The 24,571-nt window shown below is 35.9% G+C and overlaps 1 protein-coding gene across 3 annotated transcripts in view; it reads right to left on the bottom strand.

The window, feature by feature from the left end:
- USP44 (ubiquitin specific peptidase 44) overlaps positions 1 to 24,571 on the bottom strand; it is a 73,343-nt gene that overhangs the window by 4,265 nt on the left and 44,507 nt on the right. The window contains exons 1-4 of one of the 3 annotated variants that reach the window (XM_039874072.1): positions 18,240 to 18,338; positions 7,992 to 9,483; positions 4,919 to 5,114; positions 2,696 to 2,804 (exon numbers count right to left, since the gene is read on the bottom strand). In XM_039874072.1, coding sequence (XP_039730006.1) covers positions 2,696 to 2,804; positions 4,919 to 5,114; positions 7,992 to 9,416 — 1,730 coding nt within the window. In that variant the 5' untranslated portion in view covers positions 9,417 to 9,483; positions 18,240 to 18,338. Of the gene's footprint in view, positions 1 to 2,695; positions 2,805 to 4,918; positions 5,115 to 7,991; positions 9,484 to 15,068; positions 15,087 to 18,239; positions 18,339 to 24,571 lie in introns of those variants that run through there. The other 2 variants (XM_039874074.1, XM_039874073.1) reach the window with 2 other exon arrangements.

The raw sequence follows: 24,571 nt of genomic DNA, 5'->3' as shown, positions 1-24,571 counted from the left end.
CTAAGAAAAAATAGGAACTGTGACTCTTCCCTGTGTGTAAACCAGCACAACACTTATTAGTAACAAAACTCAAACAATGCCCATGTATTGTCATTTTCTCAACATGTTGGTCATGCTTCCCAGTACCGGATCTAAGCAAAGCAAGCAATGTTTTTGTCATGTAAAGTATGAGCTGATGTTACAGGGGGAAATGTAAAATATGGTAATTCTTTCAAGAGATTATAATCTATTTAGGGTAGTGTCATTTAGAGACAAAAGACAGATGAAAATGGTGGTATTAAAAAACTAAAACATTAGATTAAAACAAACAATAGCAGAGAAGAAAGGAATATACACAGGTTATATGAAGGAAAAAAATTAATGTGAAAATGATTCTTAGTACAATATAAAATAGTATGGAACTAAAGGTGAGACCTGCACATTATATCATTTGCTGGACTAGTAGTTATATCCCAACCCTTCCCTATGAAATGCATAAAAGATCCTGTATCCAATGCACCTTTAACTTTAGTAAAGATGGAAGACCAAGACGTAAAATAATGGGACCTGCTTACCATGAGAAGTTCTTATCATTCTGACTTTTACTTTATCATAAAATTCAAACTTTAAATTGTTTAATTATGCTAAATACTTGTAAACTATCTACGTAGAAAATATTCATTCCTATTGATGAGCACCCAGTTTTTTTCTGCTGAAATATAGTAAAAGGACAAGAACAAGATAACATTATACCCAAAATTCATAATGGTTTACTTCTGAGGAGAGGGGAAGGGAATAGGAGGACTAGGAGGCACACACAGGGAGCATCTAAGCTACTAGAAATATTCCATTTCTTCTGCTTCTTCAAAGAGCTCCTGTGTGCCCTTCCTTAGTCCCATTATCCCTTCTGTCTTTTAGATACTCTATGTATTTTATATGCTGAAAAATACAATAGTACTTTTTTAATAGATAAAGGAAAAAGATAAATGTGATGGGTAAAGGCAGCATAAACAAAGTCTCTGAATCAGAAATAAACCAAGGCATGAAGGGTCAAAAATGTTTTAGGCAGAAGAGCAGAGAGTCAAATAGGTTTATATTAACGAGAGCTTCAAATGCCAGATTAAATAGCAATTATGAAGAACAGGAAGTACTTCAAGAGTTTATACTAGCCAATTAAGTATCAGTTTAAGTAACAAAAATTGAAATCCTTTCAATTCTGTCTTTACAGAATCTCACATATGTTCTCACTCTCCATGCTCCCTGACCCTTGTTACCTGGCCCTGGAATACAATATTAACCTCCTAACTAATCTTCCTGTTTTCAGTCCACTTGATTTTATACACAATGGCAAGTCTCACCTGACTTTTCACTTTCGTTGTATACCCTTCCCTGTTCCTTCCTCCATACCTCTGTTCAGGTTGCTCCCTTAGACTAAAGTACTCTTCCTCCTGTATACACCCATTCATTCACTTAATAAATATTTTTGGGCATCTGCTATGTATAGAGCTTGGTTCTGGGACTTGGTATACAGGAATGAAAAAGAAAAGATCTCTGTAATTACTGAACTGTTCCACTGGCAGGGGAGATAAATAACTCTTAATTTCAGACAGTAGTTTTTGCCATTAAGCAAAATAGGGTAATGTGAGGGTTGGTCAGGGGAGTCCTCTCTAAAGAGATAACATATGAACTGAGACTTGAATGATATAAAGCCCCCTATGCCATTAGAGAGGCTTTGGGAACATTTAGACATCAGCTAACTCCCTCCTCCAAGTCTCAGATAAATCAATTTGTTTACAGTTGTGATACTTAGTATTTCTATGTCACCATTATTTCTGTGCATGCCCTACTATAATTTTGAGGAAAAGATTCTACTTTATATTCCCCAAAGAATATAAAACAACATCTTGCATTAAAAAGCACTCACATTATATTTGTTCACTATCCCTTATTGAAATAGCAGATTAAAATTAACAGTGATTATCTCTGGGGAAAGGGACTGAGAGGAAAGAGGCACTTTTACTTTGGGCTTTTACTTTACCTTTTGTAATGTTTTAAAATTTTAAACATGTATTCCTTTGTTAAAAAAAATTAAACCATGGTCTCAATAGTTTGCAAATCACAGCACATAAAGTCACTTCTCATTCCTTAAGAGAACAGCAAGCTCTGAGGTTAACATGGTTATTGCAAGGTATAAAACCATATGCTTTGATTAATCAACAGATTTGACAACTAATTTCACCTAATATATTTCTGAAGACTAAAGTTTGTTTTTGTTTAACTGCTTTGAATTGAACTGCTGCACCTTGGTTCAAATATTTTCCAAGGATGAAGCAATTGAGCCAAATACTCTAAGTTATAGATTAAAAAATTTTACACCTAAAATATGCTGAATAGTAAACATTATAAGTAGAAACTTACTAGGAGAATAGTATTACTCAGCTGACCAAAATGTGATCAGCAAAGCATTCTACAAAAGAATGCTAATCAGGTTAGTTATTGAATATGGTATCTACTGGTCAAGGCTAGAGACAATGACAGAATTTTTTCCCCTTAAAATAAAAAGCAGAAGTAGACATAAGTCATCTACTAGCCAGGTATATAGTATTAACATATAATTTATCATGTGTTAAGTTCTGAAGCACCATAAGAATGAGGAATGATCCAGTTAGAAGTGTGTAGCTGGAAAGCAACTAGTACTACTACTACTACTACTAACCTGAATCGTTTGAGGTGTAGTCTGAGAACCTGAGGTAGGTGGCAAATCATAAGCTGTTTCTGGGCTTCTGTGAGTACAACTGGTTTTGTGGAAAACCTTCTACGCTTTGCTGTGATATCAAAGACAGAATGAGAATCAAATTTAAGGACACAGGAAAAGCTGAGTAAACTTTTAAAATAATTCACACATGTATTATCACTTAAATATCTACTGTTACAGACATTGCACTGTGCTGGAGCTAAAGACATGGCCTTGCCCTGTCTTTATTCATTTGATATACTTACAATTTAAAAAAAAATGTATGAACTAGTCAAGGTGGACAGATATGTAAACAATTAATGACTTAATATAACTTTGCAAATAAGGCACCAGAATGATATAGTGCTATAATATTTTTAAATGAATTTGGCTATGACAAATAGGAAAAGTTGAAACTCTTCCTAAACATAGTTTAATACTCTTACCAAACTCTCAATTTAAAGGCTGCTTGGTTGGTTCATTTATTGAGTCCAATCAAGATCCCAGGGGGGCATGGAGCCTTACTTCCCAAAACACTCCTCCTAAATTCCTGGGGATCCACCCAATCCCTGGCCAAAGCCTAAGAAAGCAGGCTTTTACTGGCTCTGCATCTGAGGCTCCCCTTAGTGTCTTGCTTTTGCTATTTTAGCACAAGATCTTAAACAAGTGGAATTTAGGATTCCTTTTGTTGTCCCCTCTGCTTCCCTAGAATTGTGTCCTACAGTCTCTGGCTGGGCCACTGGCTAACAAAGTTTGCTCTTGATGTCCAGGAGCTGTCCTGTAATGTGTACACCAGCTCTGACTCCAGCCATGGATTCAACAGCTGCTTTCCGTGTAGAAGGTGCAATCAGTCTATCATGAAAGTGACCTCTAAGCCATCTCCACTTGCCACCAGAAGCCCTTCCTTCAAGGTCTATGACCCCTGAGATCCAGGTATCCAGCTGCTGCTGAATGTCCTGGATCTACTTTTGGATGATCTCCCAGAATATATGGTCCAAGTATAGCTAGACAATGGATGTCTACTCCTTGACTTATAATTTTAAGCATTTGCCTTTTATGTATTAAAGCAACTAATCATTTGGGTCTTCATTTGGTAGACCCAGAAGACACACACAAACATGTTATAAAACTATATTCTGCACTCATTTATAATATTGTTCTAACTCCCAGATTTGGTGATGAAAAGCACCTATGACCATTCACATTCATGTCCAAGAAAAAAAGGTACCTCACCATACAAATTTGATAAAGGTTCATTTTTCCCTAACCTTATAAATCTTAGGCTCCTTAAAAGAGTTCATACTAGACAGCACTTAGAAAACAATGCTGGTATAAGTCAATTGATGTGACATTTCTTCAATGCTGGAACATCCAATGTTTCTTTAACGCTACCTCATGAGTTTAGTATCGAAAGCCCTAAAATCATTTTTTCAGAAGTGAAAAGTAGGGAGAATACCTGGAAATATACAGTATAAACACTAAAACGCCATGTATACATTACTAGAGGAAATAAAGACAAAACAGATTCGATATGGTTTTATACACCATTCCCCTGGACGATAACGCTTCGCTTCTCTTTAATTGCAATGACTGTTTCATCCCCCAGTGTTAGGTGCCTGTGTCCACCTCTATTAGAGAGCTTATCATAGTAGACCTTAATTGTCTGTTTCCTCCATTAGGTATGTGAGCACCTTGAAAGTGTCTTACCTCTGTCCATAGCAACTAGAACAATAACTAATACATAAGATATTGTAAACGGTTTTTGAATAAACCTTTGCTTTTATGAAGCCAATCTCCACAGCAGCAGTGCAGCTACATATTATTTCCTATTATAAAGGTATGTATACTCACATATATATATGTAATATATCAACATTTTGATATGTAGCAAAAAGACTTAAAGCAAACATTTCTTTCAGTATTAAATAACATATTTTCCTTTTACTATTACCCTTTGCTACTTTATTGTGCCTTACATATTTAATTAAAATTTTATTTTATGAGTCTTCTCCGTGACTATAGGATCAAAAAAATTTTTTAATGTCATCGGTAGGGCAAAACATACACAGAGTTCACGAATGCCAGTTATAAAGTAGATCCAGCCCAGTTTCTTTTGATGAAGTTTTTTTTTTTCAAGCTTCCTCTCATTTGTGTTTCTCTTTGCTAATCTTAGAAAAGCAAAGAGAATATATAGTCTCTACTTACAGTTACACTGGTCACATACGTAGATTTTTCCTTCTAAAGCTTCTGTTTCTGTGAATTTGGCCAACATTTCAGTAACCAGACATGGCTGGTAAGCAGTATCTTTTCCACTACATTGGTATCTTTCTGGAAATTCCAGTGACAAGTCCCAGAAAGGTTCTATGGTATTTGATTTGTTGTCACATGCAAGACATGTAACCTGCAAATAAAAAGTTTCTCAGATTACAATTCTGTGAAAACATTTACTCCTGTCACTAGAGGTCACTGCCAATAAAAAAGAAAATGCACTATCAAAATTCCAAATAATCTGCTTTATATTTTCAGGCAATTTTTTTATTATTATAATTTTCCTTCCAAAAGATTCATTAAACCCATTATGCATTGGTGGGCTTTAACTACTAGGCATTCAAAAAGCTCCAAGGACATTAATCAAATTTGAATTTAAGTAAAAAACCAAATTGTGGACTCAATCAGATATACATTATATATGTGTATGTATATATATTTATGTGCATTTGTGTTTAGATAATTAGACGAGGTTATTTGCCCCTTTCCTTCTTTGTCTTTCACTAATTTTTCTCTCCCCAAATCCCTGTAACCTCTTAGCCATGATACAAGTAAAATATTACTAGTATATTTTAAAATACAGTATATTAGTATATATAAATTTTAAAGCCATACCAACTGAAAATTTCAAAAGACAATACATATGACAAATAATGATACCTACTTAAAGCAAACATTGCTATATTAAAATCCTCATCAAAATATAGGAACCACAAAGAATATGGATCTGTTCTAACAACTTACGTAGGAAATACAGGAACTGGAAAGGGAAAGAATAATTTCAGTGAAGAATTCAGCAGGATTTAATGCCAACAAACACTGCAAATAACTGAAGATAAACTTTATAAGTTTAAAAGTCCACATGATATGAAGTACAGTTGATACTTGAACGATGTGGGGAAGTTAGAGGTGCTGACACTCCCCACTGTGCACTTGAAAATTCTCATGTAACTTTTGACTACCCAAATACTTAACTATTAATAGCTACTGTTGACTAGAAGCCTTACTGATAATATAAACAGTTGATTAACATCTATTTTGTATGCTATATGTATTGTATACTGTATTCTTACAATACAGTAAGCTTGAGAAAATATAAATCATAAGGAAAATACACAGTATTTACTGGAAAAAAAAATCCATGTATATGTGGATCTATATGCAGCTCAAACCTATGTTGTTCAAGAGTCAACTATATTACTAAGCTCTTTCATATAAGCTACATTCCTGGAACAGGCTACAAAATAAAAGAGCCAGTTGTGATGCGGAGTTTAGATTTAACAAATTGACAAAAAGTAAAGAATATTCCTGGCATTTATTCTGGGGACTAGGGCAAGGGTTGACTTTTTGAGTTCTTGAGGAAAAAAAAAAAGCCATTTTCAGCAACCAACCATCTCAGACTCTTGAGATGACCAGTTTCCTGAGTGTATTACATGTTTAAAGGGAAGAGAGTAAAAAATCTGGCAAAACAATTTTTATTGATTTTGAAATTCATCCATAAAGGAAAAACAAGCACATAGGTACTCTCATCATTTGAAATATAAACTATTTCTGGAAAGAAGTTTGTAACCAAGTACCAAAAGTCCTACCTTTGACAAAGTAATTCTACTTCTAGGACTCTGCCCTAAAGAAATCATGTATTAATTGATTGTGAGATGATAATAATGGAAAAATCAGAAATAGATTACAAGTCAATAACAGGGGAATAATTAAATAAATTATAGTATGTATGATGGACATTAACATGGTGTGAAAAGAATGATAAAAATGTTAATGACTATGAAAAATCTTTATGTTAAATGAAAATAAATAAAGCAAGCAGGTCTATTCAACATCACCACACAATTAGGGGGAAAAAAACATGGATAAATGTACAGAAGAAAAAAACATGAAGGAAATATTCCAAAATATTAATAGTTTTATGTATGGGTTGTGGGGTTAAGGGATGATTTTTCTTTCTTTCACATAGGTTTACTGTATCATACAGGTTTTCTATGACTATATATTACTATTATTTACAATGTATTTTAAACTTATGGATAAAGTTAGAAATGACAGAGGAAGATGGTAGAAAGATAAAATTGCATACAACACAGGAAGCATAACTTATTTGCTAATCGGTACAATGTAGAATCTTTACATTTATGAAACAGCAAGTGAAATAAACTTCATAGATATCCCTTAGGAAGAATTACATTTGAAATATTTAAACTACGTTTTGGAAAAAGTATGCTATACAAACCAAAAGTGCTATTATCCCCATGAAAGTTGAACTGAAAAACAGGCATGTGTGCAGGGTTGGGTAATGCCCTAAGAGCCCAACTGCTTCTGTTAATGAAAAAAAATTTTTTTAAAGTTCCATGCTATGGAAAAATAGAGAAGTTTATATCTAGTAATAGTCTACTAACAAGTCCACTTATTACAGAGAACCATTAATTAGATGGAAGATTCTGGTTTTGTGATTCCTTTTCACAACAAGGGAAACTTTTACAGCTGTAATTAAAATAAAGGAAAACCATTTAGGATTATTCTAGATGAAATCACATTTATTTACCTTAAAATTTCCCCACCTACTTGTTAAAGCTTTCAGACCATGCCTCTTTTGGTTTTATAGGAATTCCTCCAGGGCCACTCCTTAGTCCCTGAAATTACTCAAGTGTGCACCAAATCCATTACCAGTACATCAGCATCTTCAAATCTGTTCCCTGTGGGATTAAACTCTCCCCTTCTCAGTCTCCCAGAAAATGAATGTAATATTGTTAACTTACGAAGCTCTGGCCCCTCTCCCCACAAAAAAAGCTTTCATACCATGGACATAATCATGTCAATGATTCATGAAGGAAACCACCGTAAATAAGTGAGGTGACTTTATATATATTTGTAAAAGTGATCTATTTTGACCTGAAAACAGCACCAGCTCTAACACGCTAGATATACAGAGCATATGCATTTTTTAGGCTTTGCTTTATGAATTCCCCATGATGAAAACGATATATTTAAAAATCCATACCTGACTAAGAAGTTGTCCATGAAAAATGTTATTCACAACATTCAGAACCTGTTTGATAAGTTTCCTTTGAGAAATGGGGATAAGAGCTGGTAACCTGGTACCAGTTGTTTCTAGTTCATGTTGTATTTTATCCAAAAGTTCACAAAGAAATTCCTGAGCATCTTGTTGGGCATAACCACGAAAAGCAGGAATTAGTCTCCACACAGAGTGTAGCATAGCAAATGGTGAGACCAAGGCCCACTTTCCAGACCACATGACTTGGAATAAAGTATGCAATTCATGACAGAGAGAAATGTATTGTGAACTTGACTCCCTTAGCTGAATAAGTTCCATCTTTCTACTCTTTGATACTCCACCAGTTAGTCTGGAGGATAAACTTGGATGTCTAGAGAAAACAGAGCCTGTATCTTTTTCTTGGCATTCATTCATTCGATATAGTGTATCTGTGACTGGTGGATGCTTATAAGATGATCTTGTCTTATCACTAGCTGTCACAGCCAGCCATCGGTTCAGATCAAGTTTTAAAAAACACTGTCGAAAAATAAGTAAATGACTCAACACTTGAAGAACAGAATTCATATAGCAAGTATTTCCTAAATTTCTCAATCCTGTTACACCAGGAGTTACGATTGGCCTTTGTTTAACTGAGGAATCACTGGCTTTTTTAAATTTTACATCTTCTGAGGTAGATACTACATCATCTTTTGCTGGTGATGCTGAGGTTTGTAGTGGTTCTTGAACAGGAACTATCTCTACTGTGGTGGACTGAACTTGACCTTGTAAACGTAAACTCTTTCTTGGAGGCATACTTTCCAATTCTGCTTTAACCTGATGTTCTAAGTCTTGCCGTCTTTTCTTCACTTCTCTTTTTTCTGTTTTATCCTGAAATTGTTCTTCTTGCCTTTTTCTTCCAATGGGTGACTGTTCAAACCAAATTCGAAAGATTTTACCCATTAGGATCCTTCTCCTGTGCCAAAGAGCAGTATACATTTGATCTTCATTTTGAAGCAGAGATTGGGCACCATCATTTAAGAAATAAGAATCATCACTTATACCTATAGACCGTAAAACCCTTCCACTACGAGTGGTGCAATAATAACTTTGACTTTTGATTGCACTTAATGTACTTCGTAGTAACTTCAGGTCTCCGGCTGCATTATCATTAAGAACATAATCATCACAAAGGTAACAAAAAACATACATCTCATTCACCTCCAATGCAACAGGATGACTGCTTTCCTGAAAGTGCTTGAGTGCATGTTCTTCGATGTATCTTCCACAGGCAACGTGGGAACAGCTAAGGCAAGCCCAGATTGACTCAGTTGTATTGCAGTCCACACAATGCCATTTCTGAGGGTTGAGGATGGAATGGTCTTGAGCAAGCCGCAATTGCTCAATGTGTTTGCACTTATCCATTGTTAACATTTATTTAGTCTAGCTGAGAAACACATAATCCAAATAAGTCTCTGTTCGCACTTGAAACATCTGAAAACTAAGCAGAACAATGTCAATTTTAATAAAATAAAAACAAGAGGCCAATATTTTTTATAAGATTTTTTCCAAGAATTATTTTATAAATTTGCTCACTCTGCTCCCAATTTCTGGGCTGGCTATTACAATTACCATAGGCAACTCTCACATTTCCTCTGCTCTAGACTTCTCTAATCTCTCATTCACCTTACTCTGAAAGAACACACTTCACTTTACCTTCTGAGGGGGCTCCCTAAAAAGCTTTCTAAATTTTCTGCCACCATCCACTGGTGAAGAATGGGTAGTGACCACTTTTTACTGAACTAGAATAAGATGCATCCTTTTTACCCAAAAGTCTGAGGGCAGTTTAAGATTGGGATGGCGAGATCAAAATATATCTCACTATTACCTACATTCTGAGAGCCCTCTGTGGAGTTACACAGCATAATCATAGGTAAAATGAGTTTTGAAGCCTTTTCTGAATGTTGCGCAAGGAGTCAACTCATACCACCTTTTTAAAATTTTAGAATGAAGTAATTTTTCTTGAGTGTAAATAAACAGCATTTACCTTGTCATCTCTTCAAGTAGTTGAATAATTAGTCTATGACTTGCCAGAAACAATTAACTAAATTATCTCTGTGTCCTTTATATGATCCTTTTAAAATAAAAGTAGATAGATCCTGGGGTTATCTTTGGGTAGTGGGATTGAAAATTATTTTTTTATTAATCCTTTTAAAATTTCTAAAAATATTGAACATGTTAACTTGTATAAGTTTTAAGAAAGTGCTAAATTATACACTAGCCTCTTTACTCCCTTCTCTATATTCAGCAAATAAATTCCCTTGGTTACAAAGAATTTGCCTATTTCATTGCATTTGTCACTAAAAATATCTAGTTAGATGATGGCAAGGTCCCTGACCTTCAACAGGAAGTGATCTATAATTGAACAGCATGATTCCATTCGATGGAAAATTGTGAAAAGGGTGAAATGTTGATCACCTCTCTGACAGGCACTATATAGCAGGGGAATGGTATCACAGCAAATGGTTAGAGAGCACACTCTGGAATCCAAATGCCTGAGTTTAAAATTAAGCTGTATTTACTATGTGACCTACACACATTATTTAGGCTCCACATACTTCAATTTTCTTATCTGTAAAATAACAAATAGTAATAACACAAATAGGGTTGTTGAAGGAACTGGAAAAATGTATAGTTAGAAAGCACGTAGAACAATTCCTGGCACTAAATAATATGTCCCCTAGTACATCTTAGCTCCCAATAGTAATAACAACAATAATTACAATAATAGTAATTATTGTTATTATAAATGCTAATTCCTTATAGTTTTATCACTTTTAGTGAAGAGTTCCTTCTTTTCAGCCAAATGTGTACTTAGCCCAACTAAGGTGCTAACTGATAATCAAGATGTTAGCTGAGAACTAAGGTCTGACCTCTCCCAGGGGTATTTGCATTTTAAAAGGAGATCTCTCAAAGATAAAATTTTTCTAAAAATCCAAAGAAGTGACACCAAAATGGTTGATAAAAGATCACGAGATTAATATTTTAGAGTAAGAGGCCCACGATACCCTGTCTACTTATGAAAAAAAAACAGTAGGGGATGGATGACCAAAAGAAGGACAGGGAAGAAGCTGGAGGTAGAGAGCCAGGCTGCTGGAACCAGAGGTCTCCAGTTTGCTCTGCTGCTTGGAGTCAAAACTCAGAGACAGTTACTAGGGTATCCCCAAAGGGGCCTCATCACACAAAGGTCTAAAAGCTTGAAGGAAAAGAAAGGGGGATGGGAGTATTTTCTTGACACTTACTATTTTCCTCTACTGGGTTCTGAGCACTTCTTTTCATTTGCTAATCCACTGCTGAGAAGTATGTATATCTTAACTCTGGCTTCAACAGATGGGATATGTAGTTTTTGGCAGTATACTCGTTTTAAAGAGAGATAACAAAACATTTTTGTATCCCCCAGATAGATTCTGATAAAATATTACCTGTACCTATACATAGTAGCAACATAAAAAGTCAAAATGTTTTGAATGAAATCTATAAAGACTAAAATTATACTATCTTTTTCTCATATATTTAAAAAAAGTCTCATACTTGAAATTCCAATTAAGAGCTATGAAATGGCTTTTTTTAAAACAAGTATGCTAATTTTTATTTTAAAGACAGATGGATTTATAAATATTCTGAAAGCTTCTTTTTGTCATTCTTCATTGCTTAAAGACAATAAAAATTTTAATTTGTTCAAAAAAAAAAAACTCATTCAAGCTATTTAAACTTTCCATGCCATGTAACTGAGCAAATATTTTCATTTTCAAAATTTCCTTCAGGAAATTTCTAAAGCTTAAGAAAATAATTGTACTGGACTTACTGAAAGCAAATTATTTCATACAGAGTTAGCATATCATTAAAACAATTATAGAATAGCTAAAATGACTGGAAGAGAAATAAAACATAAGATCTAATTAGATATGGGATTTTTAGTCAAAAGTTTGTATCACACACAAAAACCAAGGTCACAGATAAAATATTCAACCTGTTAAATGGCACAAAATTGCTTATATGTACCACCCAGTGAGGGTTCTCTGAAATTTTCTTTTGCTCATTGCAACATACAACCCAGGCTTTAAGCATGTAGCGATACTTTTCTGATCTATTTTAATCGCTTTTCAAACCTCTTGTCATAATGAACTCATCCTACAAGCAGAGGTTCAATAATATCTAGATAGCTGACCACCGAGACTTTTATTCTCAGCCCAAGCTTTGTGAACCAGTTTCAGACACACCTCAAACTCAGCTTACCTACACATGTTGCCTTCACAGAATTAGCTTCTTTCCCAATACTCTTATTAAAGATCCTGTATTCAAGCACCCAGGCTAGAAACTGTTAAATTTTTTTTTACTTTTCCCTCCCATCTTTTCCACTCCAACATTCAGTTTGTCACCTATGTATATAGGGTTATCATTCCCCAAGTCTTTATTCCTTTTCATTTCCAGAGTTATTATTCTCATTATGGACTTTATCATATCATTCCTGAAGGACAGCCCTAAACTCTTAACTGGTCTCCCATCATCTGAACTCTCACTCTCCTCTACGGAATTAGTCTGCCAAAGAAAGGCTTTGAGCATTTAACCTTGTAACTTAAAATCCTGTTTTCCATAGTCCAATAAAGCAGACTTTTAACTTTGACTAAGACTCAGACTAAGAAATTTTACATTGGGTTTCAGTAAATGTGTCTACACACCCATAATACACACACATACCTGGAACAAAAGTTTCATAAACAATCCTTATAATAATGTATTCTAATATTTCCCATTTAATTTTTTAAAAAATACTGATCATGACTCACTAAATTGATTTCAGAAAGGCAGTATGACAAATATTGCAATGCAAAATATTATACATTCATCATCAGTCTTGACTTTAAAATTCTCAATTCCAACCTACCTTCTTTGCCTTCTCTTATTACCCTTTTGTCATTTGTACTCTAGCCAAAACGAATCATCCCCAGCTAATTTCCTGAACTCATCATCATTCCCTCACCTCCACCTTTTAAAAATTTATTCATCTTCCAAGGCCTAATTCCTTCATAAGTTATTCTAGTTTTAAAAAATCTCTTTTCCTCTAACTTACCAAAGGACTTGGGTGGTGCCAAATGTGAACTCTTATATTTGTGTATATATACATCCTTACTCCGCCATCTAACTTTTGAGTAGCTTCTCTATGGTCAGGAAAGGACTACGTATTTCAACATCTTTTTATCATAACAACGAAAAAATAATGAGAGCTTTATGAAGATTCTGTAAGTTTTATAGTTTTTATATCGTTTCAGGCTACCAAATTCTTGGCACAATCAACTAGTATTAACTGAAGGTTTCACTTCAGTTCTCTTTATGATATTTGAATCAGTGGATAAAAATAGGAAGTCATGGATCAGCAGTGGCCAAAACTGCCCTTCGTCCTCAACCAAGTAGCCGTTCCCCCAGCCCCCATAGTCAGTGAAGGCAGTTTCCTGATGTTTTGTGATATCATTATCCCACTTTCTCTGTTCTTAACCAGCACTTACCATGTGTCTTGCCCTATCCTACATGCTTTCGGATACCCAAAATAGATTGTATATGAAAACAAACTGAGACATACTTCCTCAACCCTAATTAGGTTTAGGTTATTTTGAAATTTTGGTACGATATGTAGTGATCTTTTAAATAGTCATACTCCAAATATAAGTATTACTAAGAGCTACAAGAATAACTGAAAAATTAGAGGAGCAGTTAATTTTTTAACTTTACAAATTAACTTTACAAATTCCACTATAAATTTTAGTTATCTTCAACATAATGATCTTTTCAGCTGACTACTCCCTTTCCACCTTGGTTTCATAAGAAGACACTCAGAGAGCGTGGAAAGGTACAATACAGTTATAAGCCTTGGAACTTCCTACAAGAGGTCAGGTACCAAAAATTAGTCATACCAAAATAATCTAGATCTAATAACCAGTGCAAGTACTACGAGTTTCAGATTCTTCGCTTTAAAAAATATGTTTTTTACAGAAGTCATATGTAAAAAATATGTTTTTTACATATTTTTACAAAATATGTTTTTTACAGGAAGGTACCATGAAAAATAAACACATAAAAATAGCCAAACTATTACTACTTTAAAAACTCGTAGAACAAGGAAAATGGCTAATATACATTCTTAAAAAGAATTAATCTATATTTTTAAATCTGAATAGACACTAAAATAACATCATAATGCTCTAGTATGTAGCTTTCCCCTTTTGTAGCTCATCAAATAATCATCATGTAACATTTACATTTTTTGTAATTCCTAATGTGTCTTAGAGGTATGGTACAATTATTAAAGGATTGTTTAAAAGTCTTGAAAGACCACAACATAAATTTAAACTCCTTAACATGGCATATAAGAGCTTTCAAATTGTGGCACAATATATACTTTTCTACTCTTCATCTATGACCAGCCACTTCCCACACATCTTTTGTTAAAATGTTTTTATATATGAATGACCATATTGTGAATAAGTTCAATTTTTTTTATAACTTTTCATAACCAGGATATGAACTATTGGTTCATAGGAAATGAGTGTGCACATTTTATATAAATACATACATTTTACTTCAATTAAAGAAAAACATAGGTACCACTAGGCATAAAGTAGAATAACTATTTAAATAAAATCATCACAGTAACTATCTTTTTCTCATTAAAGAAAATTCTCCTGAGACCTTCCAGAGAATTTATATTAAAGAATAGGTATATGTTCAAACTTTATTTTAACAATGATAATTTTTGTTGAAATATTTTTCTTTTAACAATACCAAAAACCTAAATAGATTTTCTAAAAGCTATTAAAATTAGAAAGATTTGTTATTTTCCACAATAAAGGATAGGAAGAAATGGCAATTTAAGTAGGAAGTAGACCTTAGGAACTACTAACCACCAATTTTTACACACACTTGGATAAGAATAAAAATAACTTTATCCCTAGTAATTATGGCAAACTCTACCCGCACCTTATGAGCAGTTTTTAGCAGTTTTTAAATGTTCCATTTATTTCATGAAATTACCATAGTATCCTGTCCTCTTAAGAGATGTCTGTGAAATGCCAATGGTCGAGCATAATGCCTGGTACACAGAAAGTGGTTCAATCAATATTTGTGAATGAACAAATTATTGAACTAATGAACACAATGGGCTCTAAAATTCTCCTTGCTCTCTCTTAGGTATGATATATGCCTATTATGTACTTTGGTACCTCTCCTTGTCAATTATAATGTATTTCCTTTCCTTATCCATAGAAAGGCCCTTTTTTCCTCCAGAGATCTAGAATCCATAATTACCCTGATCTCACTTGAAACTCGTCATTAAACAATAAAAGATACCTTTTCTCCTGGGCCTTCTTCATGTCTCTAACATGCCTTTCCTGAAGCACAGAGATTAAATTCAGTTGATGAGGTTCTAAGAAAAAGCTCCTGGAAAGCAAGTTCTGCTGCCAGGTTATTTGATTTCCTCATCTCTTACTACTTAAAAGCATTTCATTTATGGGCAATTTTGTTCCAAATATTTATCATTACTGTCACACCATCATACTTATACATCAACCTATTGCAGCTAACTTCATAATAGGGGAAATAGAGATCAACTTTCTATTATAGGTCTAGTAAACTGAGTACAAATACTTTGTGTAAAATGCCTAGACACACTATCATTCTAGTACATCCATGACTTGGCCTAACAAGTATATTCCTGGACTATAAATAAATTAGCTTTTTCCTATAGCATGTAAAACTCCATTAAAAATGAATTCTTTATAATGAAGTTTTTACATCTGAAAGTACTGTGAAAAAATCAATTGTACTTCTTACAATAATCTTAATCTTTGCCAGAAAGCCAATATTTGCAGAATTCTATATTTTAGTTACTTGTCACCTATTTAAACTGAGCTTAATGGCAAAACTGTCCTCCATTACTGAATCCAGAGAATGATTGGGCACATATTTCCTATCTTGATTAGACTCCTAAACCAGTGGCCACAGAATCTCTCTAATCACCCTCAACCAGACAACTCCATTAGAATCTGGAAACCACGTTCATTCTGTCTAACAGTGTAGGAAAGAGAAAAACTTGGAAGTATGCTTTTTCTGATACCAAGAAACCAAAATGTTGTCTTCCCCAGCACCTCTGTACCATTCAAAAACCCAATTCGACAAACACTGACAAAGGCGTTTCTCCATGTTAAGCAGTTAGGTGCTAGGGATACAAATAAATTACATTCAGACTCTATCCTCAAACAACCCAATGAGCAGAAAGTCTTCTAATGTATCATCTATGCTATAATACTCAATAAGAGTCAAGTGTGTAGAGTAAAGTTTGGTAGAGAGTATAAATACAAAACTTTATTCTTTTCTTTTTGGAAAAATCTGTGAAGGGAGTGTGTGTAAAGTCGATTAGGTAGAAACAACATATCTCAAATATTTAACCCAAATCTTCAACAGACTTTCCATTTTAAATATTCCAAAAAGTGTATACTGTATTTATATGCTAAACATGGATTCCCCTATCACTTAAATTTTTTAAACTAAAAAAATCTGAGACAATATTTTGGATGAAAAACGAGACTGATGCACAATCAAAATAGCCCAAACATTTTGACTTTCTACAATGTATGCATTGAACTATTTGTTCAATATCGGAATATTTCTAAATTGCAATATGAATAGTCTACAATGATAAGTACTGAATTAAAAAATCTGCCATCCATTGTAAAATTAATGGCTAGTACACAAAAAGCTAAAGAAATCGGAGTAGGAGGTGGGGAGAGAAGCTACATGAACCAAAATGTTTTAAAATCTTTTTCAAATCCAGAGATGCTAAATTAAGAATAAAAAGATTAGGGTTTCAAGAATATAAAGTTTTTATCACTTTCAAGACAACCGAATACTGAATCTAAGATGATTAAACATTCTATAAACATGTGCTTAACTCACGTTTGGCTTTCGGAATTTGATCACAACAAGCCACTTGTTTACACCGAAAGCTAGTTTTAAATACAACTATGGAATTCCAGGCCCAATGTTACCCCCACTTTTACCCGGGCAGCTACTTAACAGATAATAAGGTATTCAAGTGCAGACCCTGAAAATCGTATTTCCATGCTAATTTCACAACCCCGTTACTTGCAAGATACGGCAATTAAAGTTTAAAAGTGGGGAACAGAGTAGGCTTGAGGATAAACAGACTTTCCCAAGACTTGCTAAATTGTATCTTTACCTTCATAATTAAAATTGCAAGAAATTAACCAGTTAGCAACAGAATTTACAACAGCTCAAACTTGCAGTTGAAACAATTACCATGCATGTTTCACTTTCTTTTTTAGAGATGGGGATGGAGACGGGTCCTACCATCTCTTAAACTTGAATAATCTTTTTTTTTCCTTCTCATGCTGACTCGTTTCTTATGCCCCCCAAATGAGTTTAGCCTATTAGCATTCCGTCCCTGAAGGCCAGCGGGAATGGTTTAGGAAGCTGGTATTCAAAAAATCGAATCTCTTAAGTGGCAGCAGGTGCTGGCAGCGCTGGGACCCCAACGATGGAGCGAAGGCAAGACATTTTCTACTAAACCGAGGTCTAGAACCGTCCTTCCAAAGCATCCCACCGGCTTCGAGCATCGTTTGGCGGCGCTGGGAGCCGGGGGTAGGATGCAGTTATATCTCGACAGCGCCAGCTCTACAAACGTCCCAGCCCACATCAGATTCGCGATCACGTCTCCTCAACGCTCCGGAACCCGGGTCAGGGCATCACTCCCCCTTCTTCATCCCCTAAAGTCCTCCAATTCCGCCCCTTCTTCCTCCCAACTTGTCCCCCTCCAGCCCACTGCGGGGTGACTACGCGATGCTCCTAGCTACAGGCAGGGGACACGGCTTCTCGCAGCATCCCCGAGCGCTCCTGAGGTGGCCCGCCACCAAGATGTGGTACGACCCACCAAAACTTCCCAGAGGCGCCAATTCTAAATTCGCCGGAACCACCGCCGCCGCCTCCGCGCGCCCCTCGGCTCGCTCCCCTCGACGGGTCCGCAGCCCCCTCCCTCCCTCCCTCAGGCCCCCGCCCCCGGCAACCTGCGCGGCGGGACAAAACCGCAGGTGCTGCCCGGCCCCGGGGGCTCCCGTCGGACCTCCACTCCCGCAGGGAGCCTCGCTCTGCCAACCGCCACAGCCGCGCGACCCTCTCACCCTCACTCACCGGCCCGAGCCGGAGCGGCCATCTTAGCGCTCGCCCCGCGGACGCCCCCGCTCACGCACCCCGGTGCGGCGGCGGCGGCGGCGGCGGCGGCCGGGTCGGGCGCTTACGTCACCCGTGACGTGACGGCAGGCCCCACCCCTCGCGCTTGGAGTGCCGCGGTGGAGACAGAGGGGGCGCCTCGGCGCGGCAACCGGGGGCCGGCTGAGGGCCACCGGAGCCCGGGTGTCATCCCGCTTCAACTTGGCGGCGGGGACAGACTCTCTCTAGCGCCTGCGGCTCTGCGACGCTGCGGTGGCTTCCTCCCCCGGCGGCCTTAGCACCTGTCAAGTGACCGCTGGGGCCCCCGAGCTGGTGAGATGCAGAATATTCCACAGGCGTCGTCACTCCTTCAGGGTAACTCACTCAGCGTTGGATGGCAGAGACGCGGGCCAATTCCGTTATCTTCAAAATCTGCCCAAATTAACTGGCGTAGGTATTTTAAGATAAACATTTCCTTCCCGAGGAGGCATCTGGCTGTGAGCGCAAGTGACGGTCACTGCTTTGAGTTTGGCTTCCTCAAACAGCAGTAGGGTCAGCAAGGTTCCAGAATGGGAAACTTCCTGAGAAATAAGATTTAAGGGACACGAAAAGGTACCTCTATCCAAAATGAACTTACCTGAAATTGCCAACTTAAGACGATGAAGTAGATTTCGAAAAGAAAAGAGACTGAGGGAGAAAATTCTAGAGAAGAGGAAAGTCAAGCCTACAGATACAAGCGGATTAATCCCTTAATATTTATTGAGCTTTACTTTGCGCTAAGCTCTAAGCCAGTTGTACCTCCGCTACTCGATGGGGCATACTAAAAATGAAAAGACACTATCTTCCCAAGGGGAGCTCGAAGAAGCAGCAGACAAACGTGCAAAGTTAATAACATGACACTGGAGTACAGTATCTTGCAATATATAAGGCAAGCTATTAAATTGTTTGTATATTTTAATTAACAGTTCCACTTAGGGGAATATCTTTTAATGGTATGGCCTGAAAAGGGGGTGAGGGGCACACAAAGGTATTCGTAGCATGTTATCCAAACAACAAAAATTTGAAGGGAAAAAAAGGCTAACCAAAGGGAAATGACAAACGCCTGGCATATTAACCTCAGGGATTCTTATGTAGTTAACAAAATGGCAATAAAGTCTAATCAATTTATATTTGAAAACTTACCAAGTATGTACATGCAGAGTCAACTGCATAAAATGTAATTATGCACATAAAGATTAAAGGTAAGGAGTGAATTCGTTTAGTTTAATACTTCTTTCATTCTTTTTTTTCGATATATTCCAGTACATAATTCTTATTCAGTTCTGTCCCCAGTGCATTTCTCCCACTCAGAACATAAATTGCTATCTTGTAATTTTCCCCACTACCTTAATTTCTAAAATGCACTAAATACATTACATGAAAGCATCTCTTAAGAGGAAGTGTTTCTTCCAATTAAGTATTTCTGGCATACAGTTTCGTTTTTTCTATAGTTCCTAGGAAGCAAAATATAATAAAGGTTAAAAATCTTGCTCTTTAATGTCATGAAACCCTTCTGAAAGGTCATTTGACAAGACTCTGCCACCTGATCTAGTAATTCTATTTTAGAAATGCAAAGAGTGTTCACTTGAGACTCAGGCAACTTAGAAGGCTGTTCATGTCAATGTGAACTGTGAAAACCACACCCTAATAGTTCAGCACTATGGGAATGGTTAAGTACATCTGGTACATTCATAGGACAGTCTTATACAGTCATCAAAAATCTTATTTTCAAAAAATATTAAGTGAAGGAGTATAGGTCAAGCCAACTTTGTCTGCCATTCCCATTCCTCTGAGAAGTTTCTTCTTCATAAATTAATCTTATGGTACATGACCCCCTCTCCCTCTTTGCAACAGTTTATTGGACTGGGATGGACATCTAACCAAAGGCAATCAATCTGTAAGAAGCTTGTTAAAGTTCTACCGAAACACTGCGCAAAGTGAAAGAGGGTTGAGGTGGATTGAATGATGACTTAAAGGCACATTAAGTAGGCAAGCAGTGGACACCAGGCAGCAAAGAGCCACAAAGCAGCAGAAGCCTTGAATAATCAGGATATAAGGAGTAGCAGCTGAGTTAAAGAGAACTAGCAGTAGTAGCAGTGGTCTTAACAAGATTCTGAGTAGAGCTGCTGGGATTTCAGGAGCCTCTAAAATAACTGTAAAAGTAAAAAGTGATAGGATGCAAAAATGTATGTACTATATTTTAAAATACATATGTATAAATTATTCACTTTGAACAACACTCGAAGGAATACATCAATATTTTAATGGTGAGATTACAAGTGATTTTTATTTTCTACAATCATAATTTTTAAAAACTAAAGAATTAAATGGAATGAAGACCATCAATAGTCAAAAATTCTAATCAGAAAATAAGTTGCATGTAGTCAAAGTGAATAACACTGATGTTCAGAGAAAGGTGTATTCCCTGAGGTCATAAATGACTTCAAGGAAAAGGTGTCACGTAGGCTGGGTCTTTTAAGGACTAAAATGATTTGAATAAATGAAGAGGAGGTGGTGAAATGGGAAGAAGACGAAGACAAGCTGAGTAAAGCATAGGTGGAAGGTAATGAATAGGGTGTCCTCAATAAAATGTTTTGAATGCAAAGATGTAAGCTAGGGAGAGGGATTGGGTGGGAAGAGGGGAACTGTAGATAAGAAAATTTCTGGAGATTATTGTTAATTGTATTTTTAAGAGTAGTAATGAGATAGTTTTTGGTATAACTTTATTATTACAATTCGACTTTGAAAATTTCCTGTTATGATTTTATTCCAGGCCTTAACAACTTAGACCTAAATTATGGCATGTCTAGCTTGTTTCCTGAGCTCCAAGACCTCTCTATTGTAATCTCATTTTTACATAGCTGTCATAAAATCATTCCTACCATGTAATTTTCCTGTTTTATTTTTACCCACCTCATCAAATCTAAACTTTTTACTACATCAAAAAAAAATCTTCCCTTCCCACCTTCATCAAGTGACTTCATCAAGTGACTTCTCCCAACTTACCTAATACATCCTCAAAATCAGTCTTTCACCAAGTCAGCATTTTGACTGCTAGGAAGTCAGTCTCCTTATGGTCTCCCATCTTTAAATCAAGGCACTTCCCACCTTTAAATCAGGGCAGATGTTTATCTCCTAAGTAGAAGGCTCTCCCAACTTTCACTCCTGCAAATCCTTACAATTAACCTCTTTCAGAGCTGGCTTAAGCTCTCACCTCCTGGAAACTGCTCTACTAGTAACAACTGGGCTTCCAGATTGCCCATCCCCCACCTCCACTGCCACTAGTACATTATTATGCAGTCACAGCTTTTGTTCTGAGTTCCGCCCCTGGTACTCCCTCTTTGCATTGTAACCTCTTTGGGGGCAAGGACTGTGCACTTTCTCCATTTGTATACCTCTTTGCAGCACTTAGTACAGTGAGGGCCAAAAGTACTCTTAAAATGATAATGTATTAACGAAATTAAAAGTTCCTTACCGTAACATAGGGTTGTACAAATGATGTATAGGGTTTTCTTTTGTTTCCAGTCCCCATATTGGGAGAAATAGCAATTTGCCCTTTGTCCAAGGTAAGCAGTTTCCTACACAAGATAAAATTTTAATGACTCCAATACTTCAATTCCAAGGCCATATCTAACTTTTGAAGTAGGAATGCCACAAACTGGGTTTGCTTCTTGTATCCCGAGAAGAGTGTGTGAATGAATCGAAGACAAAACACTGCAAATTGTGTAAACCTTAGAGCTGCTTTTTATGCTTTGCATTGATTTTTAGAATTTTCTAGTCCAGTCTTTCATGAATCTGAGAAGTATCTTGGGAATCCTAATTGTAGACAAATGATGAATTTATGAACTTGTTAACTTTGATGAAACTACTTCCAAAAATAGACTGAATGTTCCTATCTAATAACGTTGAAGTTATTAAAAATACATTTGACAAATATAGTTTGAGCACTTCTGTCCTTGACACCATGCTAAACACTGAAATGTCCATAGCTTTCATTTAAATATTAGGAGATGAAGGATTGAATAGAGAAAGCAAGTAAAGAAAATACTAAAGAGCTCAGACCTAAAGTTTGATTAATGTGTAGCAACACAATACAGTTGAATTTTTTATTTTAATGAGTGACCCAAAGAACAAATTTGTGGCAAATATGTAAGAAAGGAGTTGAGAGAACAGTATTGAAAATAGAATAGCAAAAGGCATATCGTCTTAGTAAATAGAGAGGAAAGCAGAAAGAAATTATTAGAATTAGCATTTTTTTAATTCTAAGAAAGAATGAAGGTGGTGACAAGTAGCAGAGGTAAATTCAAGTGAAGAAGTAGTAAACCAAAGCTGATTTAATTTTGAAGGACTGTTAAGTATTTATTTGGAGGTCTGTGAGGGAAACTTACACATTGGAGGTGAATTTTCAATGTAGGCTTACTGGAAACAACCTAGGGTTTTGGCATTAACAAAAGCAAAATTGTGAAACTAGCTAATTTGTCTCTACTTCTAACATCCTCTCCACCCCCACCCTACTCAGTTTTTCAAGGATCCTCACCTGCTTCTGCCCAAGGCTTACCCTCAGTCTATCAAGGCCTTTCTTTGTCCTTCCATTAAAACTTTTCCTATTTTGTTATAGACTCTTACCCCAACCTCTCATTTTCTAAGGATCCCCATTATCATGTAATAAATTGATTCACTTGTAAATTATTAGTGTTTAGTAATGTTTTTTGCATTTCTAAGATCTTGTTCTAATGGGACTTCCTGTAGACAATAGAGTATGAAATTTCTAAAATGAAATTTTAAGCATTGTGGTAGATTAATTAGATATTAAGCTAAGATGCCTTTCCAAGGATAAGCTGTTAAGTGTGTGTATATACACGTATGTGTATCTAGTTATAATCACAGTATATGACAGTTTATTTAGTCAATTTTAGTTCTTTAAATATGTTACATATTTTATCTCTATCTCCTCCGTAAAGTTAGGAAAATAGCACCTGTCTTGTCTTCCTTACAAGGATGTTTTAAAGATAAGTGAAGTTTTGCATGTGTAAACCCTTCATAAAGAGTAAAGAGAAAATTTATCATTATTATTTCTCTTAAGATCATTACCACCCTATAAAGCTCCTTGAGGTCAAGAACTGAGTTTTGTTCATATTTATAATCCTTTAAATCGAGTTTTACTTCTGTACTAAAGTAATGGTTAATTAGAATAATTAATTTTAGTACTCTGAGAAACATGCAGAATAAAGTTTTTTGTCTCCTTTTCTCACAGGGGTGTATGGGGGAGGATCTGAAAAAGCAGAGAGGAAAGGAAACACATTAAGACATGGAAATTTTAACTTTTAAAGCTTTAGTTAACCATGCCAAAAAGATACTAGTAATCTTTCATGGGGGAGGATTATTGAGTTACCTAAGTTTTATTTTATACTCTATACATGTTTTTAAACCCATAGGTGGTTAACCATCATTGTTTGTATAGTTATTACATCTTCTCAAACTATTTGCAAATTGAAATCCTGCAGTGTTGCTCCTAGGTTGTAAAAAAAAAAATAGAAAAGTTGACTAGAAAGCAGTAAGCAACGCAGTAAGATACTGAATCATATAAAGAAAACCACATACTGTAGATTAAGTATCTATGCATGCAATAAAGAGCTACCAGTTCTTCATGTGCAAGAGCTGGAATGATCATTCTGCTTTTCTCTGCCAACTTAAGATTTCTTCCTTTCAAGTCAAAGGCGCTCTCCATAACAATCATTGGTTCAGCCATCTGTAAGTAGTGTCTGTAAGCCTCTCTTTCTTCAGCTAGCCAGAGATTAGTGAAGTCCTGGAACACCACATTTTGACTGGAGACTCTTCAGGGGCAAGGAGATTGTATGTATAGTAGATAGCTTCCATATATTGCATTTTATCTTTGGTCCTTAAACTAGTGTTTACAGAACTAAGCAGAACCAGATGCTTGATACAGATTTCTTAATTTTTTAATACTAAGTATTTATGACTCCTGATCTTCATAAAAGTAATAATGAGCCAATTAGTAGGAAAAGAGGGTGACATGTAAGGTCCTTTTAGCAAGTATAGAAGTTTTCTTTCTTTTGTCTATTTGCATGAAAATTCTAAAATGCCTCAGAAATGATTACAGAAGGAAATTTGTACAAATTAACCATTGAAAACTTATGAAATTATCTTTTTTTTCTTGAAATCAGTAGTGTATTAAGGATGACTTAAACATATAACATTTCCTTATGCTCATAACATTTTATTGAATTAAGGCAAAATCTGGTTTTAACATTAGC

The sequence above is a fragment of the Pteropus medius genome, unplaced genomic scaffold, assembly GCF_902729225.1.
Source record: "Pteropus medius unplaced genomic scaffold, Ma_sr-lr_union100, whole genome shotgun sequence".
Lineage (NCBI taxonomy): Eukaryota > Metazoa > Chordata > Mammalia > Chiroptera > Pteropodidae > Pteropus > Pteropus medius.
Note: the sequence above shows the minus strand (reverse complement) of the source record. Positions and strands in the feature narration are given on the sequence as shown.